At 44.3% G+C, this 18,731-nt stretch overlaps 1 protein-coding gene across 3 annotated transcripts in view; it reads left to right on the forward strand.

Moving 5' to 3' along the window:
* GOLM1 (golgi membrane protein 1) overlaps nucleotides 1–18,731 on the forward strand; it is a 115,814-nt gene that overhangs the window by 88,427 nt on the left and 8,656 nt on the right. For all 3 annotated transcript variants that reach the window (XM_040355512.1, XM_040355510.1, XM_040355511.1), the window contains one exon: nucleotides 855–983. In XM_040355512.1, coding sequence (XP_040211446.1) covers nucleotides 855–983 — 129 coding nt within the window. The remainder of the gene's footprint in view (nucleotides 1–854; nucleotides 984–18,731) is intronic.

Consider the following 18,731-nt stretch of genomic DNA (forward strand, 5'->3'; position numbering starts at 1 on the left):
GGAATCTTTCATTAGGATAATGCTACAGTTGTCTTAACAAGATACTCACAGCCCCTGTCGAGGATAATCCTGTGTTTTTTAAAGAGTACTTTTCTCCCCCAGGCAATAAGTCTCACCCTTCTACAAGTAGGTCTTCTATCCTTGAGTTTAGGAAAGGTCCCTTTCATCCCTCTCAGACCTCTACTTCCAAATGCAACTGCATACCAGCTAAGACTGGTTCCAAGCCCTCTTTCCAGTGATGATGCAAACCCACTTGCCAGAGTGGGGGGGAGGGGTGCAGCATTTGTTGGCACCTTGGTTCAAAAAAATCTGCGTGTGTCCAGAATGTCACAAAACTTGGTAAATGAGGTAAAGTTTCACTTTGTAAAGAATGCCCAATCATGTGCAAGGTAGAGAAAAAACTTTTTTTGCTTGCACATGATTGGATAATGGAAGTCAGCAGAGCTTTTGCTTATTTACTAAGCTCTGGAGCAGCTGCACTTGCAAAATGCACAGTCTATTTGCCTTTAGTAAATCAATCCCTAGGAGTCACCCAAGAAAAGTGATAAATGGATTGACACTGTGCAAACTGCTTTACCTCTGATCATTCCACCATAGGCGTATTTTCCAATGTAAACAGGTTTTCCTGGAAAACCTAGAAACTGCACAACTTTACTACTCTTTTCTTTTCTTTTTTTATACACAAATGAATAGATAAAATTAAAATAAATGCATGTATTGTAAGAAAATATCTAAATCTGACATGCGCATGCATGAATGCATCATCAGTCATTGCATATGGGGAAAACGCCATGATTCTGCTTTTTAATAAGTCTGATTGGTGCTTGATTGAAGATATTTCCTTATTTTTTAAGACTTAAAACAGAATGAACAGGAAGACGATGCAGAAAACCCCAATGAGTACAATGGAGATGAAGCAAATGTAGCTGAATCCGAGGCAGAAAAACAAGCTCAGCTGAATGACAACAAACCAAACTTAAAAGGTATTTTCAGTTTTAGGTTTTTCTACCTAAATTTAACACATTCTATCAGCATTTCTATTATGTAATTATTATTGTACAACTTGGTGATACTTAATTCCCCTCCTCCCTGTTTTTTCCCACGTTACCTGTAGTGCTCTTCAAAACACATACCCACACGATGAATTCCACTTTGGCCTGCTGCCATTCACTGTTTGGGTGCCACAAAGCAGGTTCCACATCACCATCTTGGTCCTTTTCAACTGGCTGCGCCTTCGGAGTGCATGCCAGACCCGCCCCCTGGCACACCTGTCTCACCCCTTGGCCGCTATGTGTGCCAATCCTGCAGCTCCCTGGGAGATGTGATGCAAGTACCCCAGGGGACTGCAGGACCAGGCCTAGGCCAGAATGGTGGCTAATAACAAAAAATAAATAAAAAGGGAAAACAAAAAAAAAATTCACACTTCTGATTGCAAGGTTTACACTCCTGAAAGGTTTAACCCCCTTTGTTTTTTGCATTGTGGCACTGCGTTACTGTAATCGCTTAACCTTTTAAGGACAGAAGGTGTTTTTCAGATTCGGTGTTTACAAGACTAAAACATTTTTTTTTGCTAGAAAATTATTATATATTTTTTTTTTCTAACACCCTAGAGAATAAAATGACAGTCACCGAAATACATTTTGTAACACAGTATTTGCGCAGCGGTCTTACAAGCGCACTTTTTTTGGAAAAAATTCACTTTTTTGAATTAAAAAATAAGACAACAATAAATTTGGCCCAATTTTTTTATATATTGTGAAAGATAATGTTACGCCGAGTAAAATGATACCCAATATGTCACGCTTTAAAATTGCGCCCGCTCGTGGCATGGCGTCAAACTTTTACCCTTAAAAACCTCGATAGGCGACGTTTAAAAAATTATATAGGTTGCATATTTTGAGCTACAGAGTAGCTCTAGGGCTATAATTATTGCTCTCGCTCTAACGATCGCGGCGATACCTCACTTGTGTGGTTTGAATACAGTTTTCATATGCGGGCGCTACTCGCGTATGCGTTCGCTTCTGCGCGTGAGCTCGTCGGGACGGGGCGCTTTAAAAAAATTTTTTGGGGGTTTTCTTATTTATTAAGTGGTCTTGCATAGCAAGAGCACTTATTGTTATCTCACATATATATTATTAAGTGGTCTTGCATAGCAAGAGCACTTATTGTTATCTCACATATATATTATTCTTATTATTCTTATTATAGCCAAATTTGCCACCCTAACTCCTCCCACAGTTTTTACACTAATTGTTCCCGATCGGTGGGCTATTACGTTGTGAAACGTTTCGCCGAATCGTTCGCGAAATATCGTCATTTTTGCGGCAAAATTTTCCCATAGGAATGAATGGGGAGAGGTACAGTGTGGAATGTCAGAAACTGAAAAATCAAGACATGATTTGTAAACTGCGACCACTCCCTCATTTTCAAGCCGACCTACACAAATCTTATATCAAAACGTTCAGCTATCCCTGCTGCCTCCACACGTGTTCACGGCTAAGTGATTGATCAAACCGTTTTCACAATATGATAATTTGTTTGCAACCTACGCCATCCATTATTTCAATGGAAGTCAATGGAGGTCAAAGTTTAGAAAACTAAAATCTGCTTTGGAATTTGTAAACTGCGACTGTGCCTTCAATTTTATTATTTCAGAGACATACTATACATCAAAATGTAGGCCTGGGTCTTGTGATTCGTAAAATATAAAGAAATTCGCTGTACGATTTATAGTTTTTAAAATACAACCATTTGAATAGGACAAGTATTTAAGAAAAATCCAGGATCTGAGTCTCTGCTTAGAGGCTGCATGCTTATGTTTACATTGGTTTCCTAGGAGACGCTGAGGTAACTAAAACTCCTCACGCACAGCTGTAAGGGGATTCTATAGCTCCTCCCACACAGTTGTGAGGCAGTTGTGAGGTGTTTTCTGTGAGGTAAATACCTTCATACATATAGTTGTGAGGCAGTTGTGAGGTGTTTTCTGTGAGGTAAATACCTTCATACATAGTTGTGAGGCAGTTGTGAGGTGTTTTCTGTGAGGTAAATACCTTCATACATACAGTTGTGAGGCAGTTGTGAGGTGTTTTCTGTGAGGTAAATACCTTCATACACACAGTTGTGAGGTGTTTTCTGTGAGGTGTTTTTTGTGAGGTAAATACCTTCATACACACAGTTGTGAGGTAGTTGTGAGGTGTTTTCTGTGAGGTAAATACCTTCATACACACAGTTGTGAGGTAGTTGTGAGGTGTTTTCTGTGAGGTAAATACCTTCATACACACAGTTGTGAGGTAGTTGTGAGGTAAATACCTTCATTTGAAGGACAAGTATTCAAAAAAAATCCTAAATTTCTGCTGTGTTTACAGAGAGCCTGCAAACCAAACAATTGGTTTCCTAGGAGACGCTGAGGGGTTTAATAACACCTCCCAAACAGCTGTGAGGTGAGTTGGCTCCTCCCATACAAGGCTGAGGGAACTTTCCTCTGCTAGAGTGTGTTTGCATATGTTTACATTGGTTTCCTAGGAGACGCTGAGGTAAAAACCTTCATACACACATCTGTGAGGGCTTTCTATAGCTCCTCCCACACACTGTGAGGTGATATGGCTCAGTTTTTTTGGCTCTGCGTAACTTCTGCATGCTCTGCATATAGCAACCATACATAGCAACCAGTCCATAGCAACCAGTCCATAGCAACCAGTCCATAGCAACCAGTCCATAGCAACCAGTCCATAGCAACTGTCCATAGCAACCATTCCATAGCAACCATTCCATAGCAACCGGTCCATAGCCACCGGTCCATAGCCACCAGTCCATAGCAACCAGTCCATAGCAACCAGTCCATAGCAACCAGTCCATAGCAACCAGTCCATAGCAACCAGTCCATAGCAACCAGTCCATAGCAACCAGTCCATAGCAACCCATCCATAGCCATCAGTCCATAGCCATCAGTCCATAGCAACCCTCCATAGCAACCAGTTTTTGATGGGGCAAATAGGATGGTGCAGTTTTGATGGTGCAGTTTTGATGGTGCAGATTTTGATGGGGCAATGGATCGAACTGGATCGACACATGGTTGGATCACATTTACATCTCCAGGGGCCCCGTCTCCAGTCAGGAGTATTGGTGGAGGCAAGACCACGCCGCACAATTTCCCCAGAAATTTTATCTTTTCTAGTTAAGTGGTCTTGCATAGCAAGAGCACTTATTGTTATCTCACATATATATTATTATTATTCTTATAGCCAAATTTGCCCCCCTAACTCCTCCCACAGTTTTTACACTACATAGACGAGTAATATATCGAATCGTGCGGATTGTTCCCGATCGGTGGGCTATTACTGTGTGGAAAATTTCGCCGAATCGTTCGCGAAATATTGTAATTTTTGCGGCAAAATTTTCCCATAGGAATGAATGGGGAGCGGTAGAGTGTGGGATTTCTAAAAATGAAAAATCATTACATGATTTGCAAACTGCGACCACACCCTCATTTTCAAGCCGACCTACACAAATCTTATATCAAAACGTTCAGCTATCCCTGCTGCCTCCACACGTGTTCACGGCTAAGTGATTGATCAAACCGTTTTCACAATATGATAATTTGTTTGCAACCTACGCCATCCATTATTTCAATGGAGGTCAACGTTTAGAAAACTAAAATCATCTTTGGAATTTGTAAACTGCGACTGTGCCTTCAATTTTATTATTTCAGAGACATACTATACATCAAAATGTAGGTCTGGGTCTTGTGATTCGTAAAATATAAAGATATTCGCTGTACGATTCATAGTTTTTAAAATACAACCATTTGAATAGGACAAGTATTTAAGAAAAATCCAGGATCTGAGTCTCTGCTTAGAGGCTGCATGCTTATGTTTACATTGGTTTCCTAGGAGACGCTGAGGTAATAAAAACTCCTCACGCACAGCTGTAAGGGGATTCTATAGCTCCTCCCACACAGTTGTGAGGCAGTTGTGAGGTGTTTTCTGTGAGGTAAATACCTTCATACACACAGTTGTGAGGTAGTTGTGAGGTGTTTTCTGTGAGGTAAATACCTTAATTTGAAGGACAAGTATTCAAAAAACATTCCTCAATTTCTGCTGTGTTTACAGAGAGCCTGCAAACCAAACAATTGGTTTCCTAGGAGACGCTGAGGAGTTTAATAACACCTCACAAACAGTTGTGAGGTGAGTTGGCTCCTCCCACACAAGGCTGAGGGAACTTTCCTCTGCTAGCAAGGGTCTCAAACTGGTGGCCCTCCAGCTGTTGTAAAACTACAAGTCCCATCATGCCTCTGCCTGTGGGAGTCATGCTGGTAACTGTCATTCTTGCAATGCCTCATTGGACTTGTAGTTTTGCAACAGCTGGAGGGCCGCCAGTTTGAGATGCCTGGTAGAGTGTGTTTGCATATGTTTACATTGGTTTCCTAGGAGACGCTGAGGTAAAATCCTTCATACACACATCTGTGAGGGCTTTCTATAGCTCCTCCCACACACTGTGAGGTGATATGGCTCAGTTTTTTTTGGCTCTGCGTAACTTCTGCATGCACTGCATATAGCAACCAGTCCATAGCAACCAGTCCATAGCAACCAGTCCATAGCAACCAGTCCCTAGCAACCAGTCCCTAGCAACCAGTCCCTAGCAACCAGTCCCTAGCAACCGTCCCTAGCAACCGTCCATAGCAACCCTCCATAGCAACCCTCCATAGCAACCACTCCATAGCAACCAGTCCAAAGCAACCAGTCCATAGCAACCAGTCCATAGCAACCAGTCCATAGCAACTGTCCATAGCAACCATTCCATAGCAACCCTCCATAGCAACTCTCCATAGCAACCACTCCATAGTAACCACTCCATAGCAACCAGTCCATAGCAACCAGTCCATAGCAACCAGTCCATAGCAAGCAGTCCATAGCAACCTGTCCATAGCAACCCTCCATAGCAACCACTCCATAGCAACCCTCCATAGCAACCACTCCATAGCAACCAGTCCCTAGCAACCAGTCCCTAGCAACCGTCCATAGCAACCAGTCCATAGCAACCCTCCATAGCAACCACTCCATAGCAACCGTCTATAGCAACCAGTCCAAAGCAACCGTCCAAAGCAACCAGTCCATAGCAACCAGTCCATAGCAACTGTCCATAGCAACCACTCCATAGCAACCACTCCATAGCAACCTGTCCATAGCAACCCTCCATAGCAACCCTCCATAGCAACCACTCCATAGCAACCCTCCATAGCAACCACTCCATAGCAACCAGTCCATAGCAACCGTCCATAGCCATCAGTCCATAGAAACCACTCCATAGCAACCACTCCATAGCAACCACTCCATAGCAACCGGTCCATAGCAACCGTCTATAGCAACCAGTCTATAGCAACCGGTCCATAGCAACCGTCTATAGCAACCAGTCTATAGCAACCGTCCATACCAACCAGTCCATAGCAACCAGTCCATAGCAACCGTCCATAGCAACCAGTCCATAGCAACAGTCCATAGCAACAGTCCATAGCAACAGTCCATAGCAACCATTCCATAGCAACCATTCCATAGCATCCAGTCCATAGCAACCGTCCATAGCAACCAGTCCATACCAACCGTCCATAACAACCCGTCCATAGCAACCAGTCCATAGCCATCAGTCCATAGCAACCCTCCATAGCAACCAGTCCATAGCAACCCTCCATAGCAACCAGTCCATAGCACCCAGTCCGTAGCAACCACTCCGTAGCAACCACTCCATAGCAACCACTCCATAGCAACCACTCCATAGCAACCCGTCCATAGCAACCAGTCCATAGCAACCCTCCATAGCAGCCAGTTTTTGATGGGGCAAATAGGATGGTGCAGTTTTGATGGTGCAGTTTTGATGGGCTAGTTTTTGATGGAAAATAGAAAATAGAGGGCGCTACGCCCATACAAATATTTGTATAGTGCCGTGAACCAATCCAAATAGAATTGGCAATTAATTAACAATCCCTGGTAAATAATTCAATAAAAAATAAATATATATATAAAGTCCCATATATTGCAGACAGCGCTGCACATTCAGAAACAAACAGCGTGAAAGTTCCAATGTGATCAATGTGAATATATAAATCCCAAAAAATAGAGGAAATTGTTGCAGTCCACTATGTTCGTTGTGATTTTCTTTAAAAGGAGAGAAAGTGCCACCACCGCTCTATATAACTTCAATTCCACCCAAGGTGCTTGATATTAAATTGCTCTTACCAGAGCTAGTTGACCAGTTTAATGAAAAAGTGGTCAAACTAGCTTTTGCAGGATTGTGCCTGCGCACATAGGGATATGGACAACCAATAGACAGATCCAGGAGCTCCACATGGGATACGTTATGCAAGAGAAGAAAGCCAATAGCGTAATAACGTTTATTAAAAACACATAAAAACAGCCAAATGGCCTCTTACTTCCAAGGGTGCCCACCCGGCACTGAGGCTGCGGACTTGTCACCGCCAATCTGCGGTTTCAATTGTGGGATTCGGAAAGGGGGGAGGAAGCCGCCGCTGTCTCACCACCAATGGATCCTTACCGACACTCCACAGCGCAGGGGGGACGTCACGTGACCAGGTCTGCCTCCGACGTACGTTTCGTTATCCTAACGTCATCAGGGGGGCGTGGTTTTTGATGGAGCAGTTTTTGATGGGGCAATGGACCGAATTGGATCGACACACGGTTGGATCACATTTACATCTCCAGGGGCACCGTCTCCAGTCAGGAGTATTGGTGGAGGCAAGACCACGCCCCACAATTTCCCCAGAAATTGTATCTTTTCTAGTTATTAAGTGGTCTTGCATAGCAAGAGCACTTATTGTTATCTCACATATATATTATTATTATTCTTATAGCCAAATTTGCCCCCCTAACTCCTCCCACAGTTTTTACACTACATAGACGAGTAATATATCGAATCGTGCGGATTGTTCCCGATCGGTGGGCTATTACTGTGTGGAAAATTTCGCCGAATCGTTCGCAAAATATTGTAATTTTTGCGGCAAAATTTTCCCATAGGAATGAATGGGGAGCGGTAGAGTGTGGGATTTCTAAAAATGAAAAATCATTACATGATTTGCAAACTGCGACCACACCCTCATTTTCAAGCCGACCTACACAAATCTTATATCAAAACGTTCAGCTATCCCTGCTGCCTCCACACGTGTTCACGGCTAAGTGATTGATCAAACAGTTTTCACAATATGATAATTTGTTTGCAACCTACGCCATCCATTATTTCAATGGAAGTCAATGGAGGTCAAGGTTTAGAAAACTAAAATCATCTTTGGAATTTGTAAACTGCGACTGTGCCTTCAATTTTATTATTTCAGAGACATACTATACATCAAAATGTAGGTCTGGGTCTTGTGATTCGTAAAATATAAAGATATTCGCTGTACGATTCATAGTTTTTAAAATACAACCATTTGAATAGGACAAGTATTTAAGAAAAATCCAGGATCTGAGTCTCTGCTTAGAGGCTGCATGCTTATGTTTACATTGGTTTCCTAGGAGACGCTGAGGTAATAAAAACTCCTCACGCACAGCTGTAAGGGGATTCTATAGCTCCTCCCACACAGTTGTGAGGCAGTTGTGAGGTGTTTTCTGTGAGGTAAATACCTTCATACACACAGTTGTGAGGTAGTTGTGAGGCGTTTTCTGTGAGGTAAATACCTTCATACACACAGTTGTGAGGTAGCTGTGAGGTGTTTTCTGTGAGGTAAATACCTTCATACACACAGTTGTGAGGCAGTTGTGAGGTGTTTTCTGTGAGGTAAATACCTTCATACACACAGTTGTGAGGTAGTTGTGAGGTGTTTTCTGTGAGGTAAATACCTTAATTTGAAGGACAAGTATTAAAAAAAAATTCCTCAATTTCTGCTGTGTTTACAGAGAGCCTGCAAACCAAACAATTGGTTTCCTAGGAGACGCTGAGGAGTTTAATAACACCTCACAAACAGCTGTGAGGTGAGTTGGCTCCTCCCACACAAGGCTAAGGGAACTTTCCTCTGCTTGCAAGGGTCTCAAACTGGTGGCCCTCCAGCTGTTGTAAAACTACAAGTCCCATCATGCCTCTGCCTGTGGGAGTCATGCTGGTAACTGTCATTCTTGCAATGCCTCATTGGACTTGTAGTTTTGCAACAGCTGGAGGGCCGCCAGTTTGAGACTCGAGTGTGTTTGCATATGTTTACATTGGTTTCCTAGGAGACGCTGAGGTAAAATCCTTCATACACACATCTGTGAGGGCTTTCTATAGCTCCTCCCACACACTGTGAGGTGATATGGCTCAGTTTTTTTTGGCTCTGCGTAACTTCTGCATGCTCTGCATATAGCAACCAGTCCATAGCAACCAGTCCATAGCAACCAGTCCATAGCAACCAGACCATAGCAACCAGTCCATAGCAACCAGTCCATAGCAACCAGTCCATAGCAACCAGTCCATAGCAACCAGTCCATAGCAACCAGTCCATAGCAACCGGTCCATAGCAACCAGTCCATAGTAACCGTCCATAGCAACCAGTCCATAGCAACCAGTCCATAGCAACCAGTCCATAGCAACCGTCCATAGCAACCAGTCCATAGCAACCCATCCATAGCAACCCATCCATAGCAACCGGTCCATAGCAACCGTCCATAGCAACCGTCCATAGCAACCGTCCATAGGAACCCGTCCATAGCAACCAGACCATAGCAACCCTCCATAGCAACCAGTCCATAGCAACCGTCCATGGCAACCAGTCTCTAGCAACCACTCCATAGCAACTGTCCATAGCAACCATTCCATAGCAACCGTCCATAGCAACCAGTCCATAGCAACCACTCCATAGCAACCACTCCATAGCAACCGTCTATAGCAACCAGTCCATAGCAACCAGTCCATAGCAACCAATCCAGAGCAACCGTCAATACCAACCAGTCCATAGCAACCAGTCCATAGCAATCAATCCAGAGCAACCGTCCATAGCAACCAGTCCATAGCAACCAGTCCATAGCAACCCGTCCATAGCCATCAGTCCATAGAAACCAGTCCATAGCAACCAGTCCATAGCAACCAGTCCATAGCAACCAGTCCATAGCAACCACTCCATAGCAACCACTCCGTAGCAACCACTCCGTAGCAACCAGTCCATAGCAACCAGTCCATAGCAACCCTCCATAGCAACCAGTTTTTTATGGGGCAAATAGGATGGTGCAGTTTTGATGGGGTAGTTTTTAATGGAGCAGTTTTTGATGGGGCAATGGACCGAACTGGCTCGACACACTGTTGGATCACATTTACATCTCCAGGGGCACCGTCTCCAGTCAGGAGTATTGGTGGAGGCAAGACCACGCCGCACAATTTCCCCAGAAATTGTATCTTTTCTAGTTATTATTATTCTTATAGCCAAATTTGCCCCCCTAACTCCTCCCACAGTTTTTACACTACATAGATGAGTAATATATCGAATTGTGCGGATTGTTCCCGATCGGTGGGCAATTACCTTGTGGGACGTTTCGCCGAATCGTTCGCGAAATATCGTCATTTTTGCGGCAAAATTTTCCCATAGGAATGAATGGGGAGAGCTAGAGTGTGGAATGTCAGGAACGGAAAAATCAGCACATGATTTGTAAACTGCGACCACTCCCTCATTTTCAAGCCGACCTACACAAATCTTATATCAAAACGTTCAGCTATCCCTGCTGCCACCAGATGTGTTCACGGCTACGTGATTGATCAAACCGTTTTCACAATATGATAATTTGTTTGCAACCTACGCCATCCATTATTTCAATGGAAGTCAATGGAGGTCAAGGTTTAGAAAACTAAAATCTGCTTTGGAATTTGTAAACTGCGACTGTGCCTTCAATTTTATTATTTCAGAGACATACTATACATCAAAATGTAGGTCTGGGTCTTGTGATTCGTAAAATATAAAGATATTCGCTGTGCGATTTATAGTTTTTAAAATACAACAATTTGAAGGACAAATATTAAAAAATAAATCCAGAATCTGAGAATCTGCCTAGAGTGTGTTTGCATATGTTTACATTTGGTTTCCTAGGAGACGCTGAGGTAATTAAAAGTCCTCACAGCTGTAAGGGGATTATATAGCTCCTCCCACACAGTTGTGAGGTGTTTTCTGTGAGGTGAGTTCTGTGAGGTAAATACTTTCATACACACAGTTGTGAGGTAGTTGTGAGGTGTTTTCTGTGAGGTAAATACCTTCATACACACAGTTGTGAGGTAGTTGTGAGGTGATTTCTGTGAGGTAAATACCTTCATACACACAGTTGTGAGGTGTTTTCTGTGAGGTGTTTTTTTGTGAGGTGAGTTCTGTGAGGTAAATACCTTCATACACACAGTTGTGAGGTAGTTGTGAGGTGTTTTCTGTGAGGTAAATACCTTCATACACACAGTTGTGAGGTAGTTGTGAGGTGTTTTCTGTGAGGTAAATACCTTCATACACACAGTTGTGAGGTAGTTGTGAGGTGTTTTCTGTGAGGTAAATACCTTAATTTGAAGGACAAGTATTCAAAAAACATTCCTCAATTTCTGCTGTGTTTACAGAGAGCCTGCAAACCAAACAATTGGTTTCCTAGGAAACGCTGAGGAGTTTAATAACACCTCACAAACAGTTGTGAGGTGAGTTGGCTCCTCCCACACAAGGCTGAGGGAACTTTCCTCTGGTAGCAAGGGTCTCAAACTGGTGGCCCTCCAGCTGTTGTAAAACTACAAGTCCCATCATGCCTCTGCCTGTGGGAGTCATGCTGGTAACTGTCATTCTTGCAATGCCTCATTGGACTTATAGTTTTGCAACAGCTGGAGGGCCGCCAGTTTGAGACGCCTGGTTAGAGGCTGCTTGCATATGTTTACATTGGTTTCCTAGGAGACGCTGAGGTAAAATCTTTCATACACACATCTGTGAGGGCTTTCTATAGCTCCTCCCACACACTGTGAGGTGATATGGCTCAGTTTTTTTTGGCTCTGCGTAACTTCTGCATGCTCTGCATATAGCAACCATGCATAGCAACCAGTCCATAGCAACCAGTCCATAGCAACCACTCCATAGCAACCACTCCATAGCAACCAGTCCCTAGCAACCAGTCCCTAGCAACCAGTCCCTAGCAACCACTCCATAGCAACCAGTCCCTAGCAACCAGTCCCTAGCAACCGTCCATAGCAACCAGTCCCTAGCAACCAGTCCACAGCAACCAGTCCCTAGCAACCAGTCCCTAGCAACCAGTCCCTAGCAACCAGTCCCTAGCAACCACTCCATAGCAACCAGTCCCTAGCAACCAGTCCCTAGCAACCAGTCCCTAGCAACCAGTCCCTAGCAACCGTCCATAGCAACCACTCCCTAGCAACCACTCCCTAGCAACCGTCCATAGCAACCAGTCCCTAGCAACCAGTCCATAGCAACCAGTCCATAGCAACCAGTCCCTAGCAACCAGTCCCTAGCAACCAGTCCCTAGCAACCACTCCATAGCAACCACTCCATAGCAACCACTCCAAAGCAACCGTCCATACCAACCAGTCCATAGCAACTGTCCATAGCAACCCTCCATAGCAACTCTCCATAGCAACCAGTCCATAGCAACCAGTCCATAGCAACCAGTCCATAGCAACCGTCCATAGCAACCCATCCATAGCCATCAGTCCATAGCAACCCTCCATAGCAACCAGTCCATAGCAACCAGTCCATAGCAACCAGTCCATAGCAACCACTCCATAGCAACCACTCCATAGCAACCCTCCATAGCAACCCTCCATAGCAACCTGTCCATAGCAACCTGTCCATAGCAACCAGTCCATAGCAACCCTCCATAGCAGCCAGTTTTTGATGGGGCAAATAGGATGGTGCAGTTTTGATGGGCTAGTTTTTGATGGAGCAGTTTTTGATGGGGCAATGGACCGAATTGGATCGACACACGGTTGGATCACATTTACATCTCCAGGGGCACCGTCTCCAGTCAGGAGTATTGGTGGAGGCAAGACCACGCCGCACAATTTCCCCAGAAATTGTATCTTTTCTAGTTATTCTTATTCTTATTATAGCCAAATTTGCCACCCTAACTCTTCCCACAGTTTTTACACTACATAAACGAGTAATATATCGAATCGTGCGGATTGTTCCCGATCGGTGGGCTATTACTGTGTGGAACGTTTCGCCGAATCGTTCGCGAAATATCGTCATTTTTGCGGCAAAATTTTACCATAGGAATGAATGGGGAGAGCTAGAGTGTGGGATTTCTAAAAATGAAAAATCAGCACATGATTTGCAAACTGCGACCACACCCTCATTTTCAAGCCGACCTACACAAATCTTATATCAAAACGTTCAGCTATCCCTGCTGCCACCAGACGTGTTCACGGCTAAGTGATTGATCAAACCGTTTTCACAATATGATAATTTGTTTGCAACCTACGCCATCCATTATTTCAATGGAAGTCAATGGAGGTCAAAGTTTAGAAAACTAAAATCATCTTTGGAATTTGTAAACTGCGACTGTGCCTTCAATTTTATTATTTCAGAGACATACTATACATCAAAATGTAGGTCTGGGTCTTGTGATTCGTAAAATATAAAGATATTCGCTGTACGATTTATAGTTTTTAAAATACAACCATTTGAACAGGACATGTAATAAAAGACATTCCTCAATTTCTGCTGTGTTTACAGAGAGGCTGCAAACCAAACAATTGGTTTCCTAGGAGACGCTGTGGAGTTTTATAACTGCTCACAAACAGCTGTGAGTGTGAGTTGGCTCCTCCCACACAAGGCTGAGGGAACTTTCCTCTGCTTAGCTGCTTGTATATGTTTATATTGGTTTCCTAGGAGACGCTGAGGTAAAAACCTTAATACACACATCTGTGAGGGCTTTCTATAGCTCCTCCCACACACTGTGGTGATATGACTCAGGGAACTTTCCTCTGCTTAGAGCAAGGGTCTTCGCTGTACGATTTATAGTTTTTAAAATACAATCATTTGAATAGGACAAGTATTTAAGAAAAATCCAGGATCTGAGTCTCTGCTTAGAGGCTGCATGCTTATGTTTACATTGGTTTCCTAGGAGACGCTGAGGTAACTAAAACTCCTCACGCACAGCTGTAAGGGAATTCTATAGCTCCTCCCACACAGTTGTGAGGCAGTTGTGAGGTGTTTTCTGTGAGGTAAATACCTTCATACATACAGTTGTGAGTCAGTTGTGAGGTGTTTTCTGTGAGGTAAATACCTTCATACATACAGTTGTGAGGCAGTTGTGAGGTGTTTTCTGTGAGGTGTTTTTTGTGAGGTAAATACCTTCATACACACAGTTGTGAGGTAGTTGTGAGGTGTTTTCTGTGAGGTAAATACCTTCATTTGAAGGACAAGTATTCAAAAAAAATCCTCAATTTCTGCTGTGTTTACAGAGAGCCTGCAAACCAAACAATTGGTTTCCTAGGAGACGCTGAGGGGTTTAATAACACCTCCCAAACAGCTGTGAGGTGAGTTGGCTCCTCCCACACAAGGCTGAGGGAACTTTCCTCTGCTAGAGTGTGTTTGCATATGTTTACATTGGTTTCCTAGGAGACGCTGAGGTAAAATCCTTCATATACACACATCTGTGAGGGCTTTCTATAGCTCCTCCCACACACTGTGAGGTGATATGGCTCAGTTTTTTTTGGCTCTGCGTAACTTCTGCATGCTCTGCATATAGCAACCATGCATAGCAACCAGTCCATAGCAACCAGTCCATAGCAACCAGTCCATAGCAACCAGTCCATAGCAACCAGTCCCTAGCAACCACTCCATAGCAACCACTCCATAGCAACCAGTCCCTAGCAACCAGTCCCTAGCAACCGTCCATAGCAACCACTCCATAGCAACCACTCCATAGCAACCACTCCATAGCAACCAGTCCATAGCAACCAGTCCCTAGCAACCAGTCCCTAGCAACCAGTCCCTAGCAACCAGTCCCTAGCAACCAGTCCATAGCAACCAGTCCCTAGCAACCACTCCATAGCAACCACTCCATAGCAACCAGTCCCTAGCAACCACTCCATAGCAACCAGTCCCTAGCAACCAGTCCCTAGCAACCAGTCCCTAGCAACCAGTCCCTAGCAACCCGTCCCTAGCAACCCTCCATAGCAACCCGTCCCTAGCAACCCTCCATAGCAACCGTCTATAGCAACCAGTCCAAAGCAACCGTCCATAGCAACCAGTCCATAGCAACCAGTCCATAGCAACTGTCCATAGCAACTGTCCATAGCAACCATTCCATAGCAACCCTCCATAGCAACCCTCCATAGCAACCAGTCCATAGCAACCAGTCCATAGCAACCGTCCATAGCAACCCATCCATAGCCATCAGTCCCTAGCAACCAGTCCATAGCAACCACTCCATAGCAACCACTCCATAGCAACCGTCTATAGCAACCAGTCCATAGCAACCAGTCCATAGCAACCTGTCCATAGCAACCTGTCCATAGCAACTGTCCATAGCAACCACTCCATAGTAACCAGTCCATAGCAACCAGTCCATAGCAACCAGTCCATAGCAACCAGTCCATAGCAACCTGTCCATAGCAACCCTCCATAGCAACCACTCCATAGCAACCCTCCATAGCAACCACTCCATAGCAACCAGTCCCTAGCAACCAGTCCCTAGCAACCGTCCATAGCAACCAGTCCATAGCAACCCTCCATAGCAACCACTCCATAGCAACCGTCTATAGCAACCAGTCCATAGCAACCAGTCCATAGCAACCGTCCATAGCAACCAGTCCATAGCAACAGTCCATAGCAATCCGTCCATAGCAACCCTCCATAGCAACCACTCCATAGCAACCATTCCATAGCAACCCTCCATAGCATCCAGTCCATAGCAACCATCCATAGCAACCGTCCATAGCAACCAGTCCATACCAACCGTCCATAACAACCCGTCCATAGCAACCAGTCCATAGCCATCAGTCCATAGCAACCCTCCATAGCAACCAGTCCATAGCAACCCTCCATAGCAACCCTCCATAGCAACCAGTCCATAGCAACCAGTCCATAGCAACCACTCCATAGCAACCACTCCATAGCAACCAGTCCATAGCAACCCTCCATAGCAGCCAGTTTTTGATGGGGCAAATAGGATGGTGCAGTTTTGATGGTGCAGTTTTGATGGGCTAGTTTTTAGGGGCAATGGACCGAATTGGATCGACACACGGTTGGATCACATTTACATCTCCAGGGGCACCGTCTCCAGTCAGGAGTATTGGTGGAGGCAAGACCACGCCCCACAATTTCCCCAGAAATTGTATCTTTTCTAGTTCTTATTATTCTTATTATAGCCAAATTTGCCACCCTAACTCTTCCCACAGTTTTTACACTACATAGACGAGTAATATATCGAATCGTGCGGATTGTTCCCGATCGGTGGGCTATTACTGTGTGGAACGTTTCGCCGAATTGTTCGCGAAATATCGTCATTTTTGCGGCAAAATTTTCCCATAGGAATGAATGGGGAGAGCTAGAGTGTGGGATTTCTAAAAATGAAAAATCAGCACATGATTTGTAAACTGCGACCACTCCCTCATTTTCAAGCCGACCTACACAAATCTTATATCAAAACGTTCAGCTATCCCTGCTGCCACCAGATGTGTTCATGGCTAAGTGATTGATCAAACCGTTTTCACAATATGATAATTTGTTTGCAACCTACGCCATCCATTATTTCAATGGAGGTCAAAGTTTAGAAAACTAAAATCTGCTTTGGAATTTGTAAACTGCGACTGTGCCTTCAATTTTATAATTTCAGAGACATACTATACATCAAAATGTAGGTCTGGGTCTTGTGATTCGTAAAATATAAAGATATTCGCTGTAGGATTTATAGTTTTTAAAATGCAATCATTTGAATAGGACAAGTATTTAAGAAAAATCCAGGATCTGAGTCTCTGCTTAGAGGCTGCATGCTTATGTTTACATTGGTTTCCTAGGAGACGCTGAGGTAATAAAAACTCCTCATGCACAGCTGTAAGGGGATTCTATAGCTCCTCCCACACAGTTGTGAGGCAGTTGTGAGGTGTTTTCTGTGAGGTAAATACCTTCATACACACAGTTGTGAGGTAGTTGTGAGGCGTTTTCTGTGAGGTAAATACCTTCATACACACAGTTGTGAGGTAGCTGTGAGGTGTTTTCTGTGAGGTAAATACCTTAATTTGAAGGACAAGTATTAAAAAAAAATTCCTCAATTTCTGCTGTGTTTACAGAGAGCCTGCAAACCAAACAATTGGTTTCCTAGGAGACGCTGAGGAGTTTAATAACACCTCACAAACAGCTGTGAGGTGAGTTGGCTCCTCCCACACAAGGCTGAGGGAACTTTCCTCTGCTTGCAAGGGTCTCAAACTGGTGGCCCTCCAGCTGTTGTAAAACTACAAGTCCCATCATGCCTCTGCCTGTGGGAGTCATGCTGATAACTGTCATTCTTGCAATGCCTCATTGGACTTGTAGTTTTGCAACAGCTGGAGGGCCGCCAGTTTGAGACTCGAGTGTGTTTGCATATGTTTACATTGGTTTCCTAGGAGACGCTGAGGTAAAATCCTTCATACACACATCTGTGAGGGCTTTCTATAGCTCCTCCCACACACTGTGAGGTGATATGGCTCAGTTTTTTTGGCTCTGCGTAACTTCTGCATGCTCTGCATATAGCAACCATACATAGCAACCGGTCCATAGCAACCGGTCCATAGCAACCAGTCCATAGAAACCAGTCCATAGCAACCACTCCATAGCAACCCGTCCATAGCAACCGGTCCATAGCAACCAGTCCATAGCAACCGTCCATAGCAACCAGACCATAGCAACCGTCCATAGCAACCAGTCCATAGCAACCAGTCCATAGCAACCAGTCCATAGCAACCTGTCCATAGCAACCCGTCCATAGAAACCAGTCCATAGCTACCGTCCATAGCAACCGGTCCATAGCAACCAGTCCATAGCAACCGTCCATAGGAACCCAACCATAGCAACCAGTCCATAGCAACCAGTCCATAGCAACCCTCCATAGCAACCAGTTTTTGATGGGGCAAATAGGATGGTGCAGTTTTGATGGGGTAGTTTTTAATGGAGCAGTTTTTGATGGGGCAATGGACCGAACTGGCTCGACACACTGTTGGATCACATTTACATCTCCAGGGGCACCGTCTCCAGTCAGGAGTATTGGTGGAGGCAAGACCACGCCGCACAATTTCCCCAGAAATTGTATCTTTTCTAGTTTTTATTGATTTTATTATTTTTTACACTGAAATAGGAATAAAAGTGATATTTTTTTTTTTTTTTTTATTATAAGGAATGTAAACATCCCTTGTAATAGAAAAAAGCATGACAGGTCCTCTTAAATATGAGATCTGGGGTCAAAAAGACCTCAGATCTCATATTTAGACTTAAAAGCAAAAAAAAAAAAAAAAAAAAAAAAGGAAAATTTGTCATTTAAAAAAATGACAACAAAAAAATTGTCTCTTTAAGAGGCTGGGCGGGACTGACGTTTTGACGTCACTTCCGCCCAGCAGAGCCATGAGGACGGGTGGGGGCCATCTTGCCCTCACTCAAGTCCTCACACACGAGCTGGCAGCATCCGATCTCCTCCGCCGCTACCGACGGCTCCGGTAAGCGGCGGAGGGCACGGAAGAGCGGTGGGAGGGGGTGGGGCCCTCTCCCGCCACCGATAACGGCGATCTCGCGGCAAATCCGCCGCGGAGACCGCCGTTAT

The sequence above is a fragment of the Rana temporaria genome, chromosome 1 (assembly GCF_905171775.1).
Source record: "Rana temporaria chromosome 1, aRanTem1.1, whole genome shotgun sequence".
Classification (NCBI taxonomy): domain Eukaryota; kingdom Metazoa; phylum Chordata; class Amphibia; order Anura; family Ranidae; genus Rana; species Rana temporaria.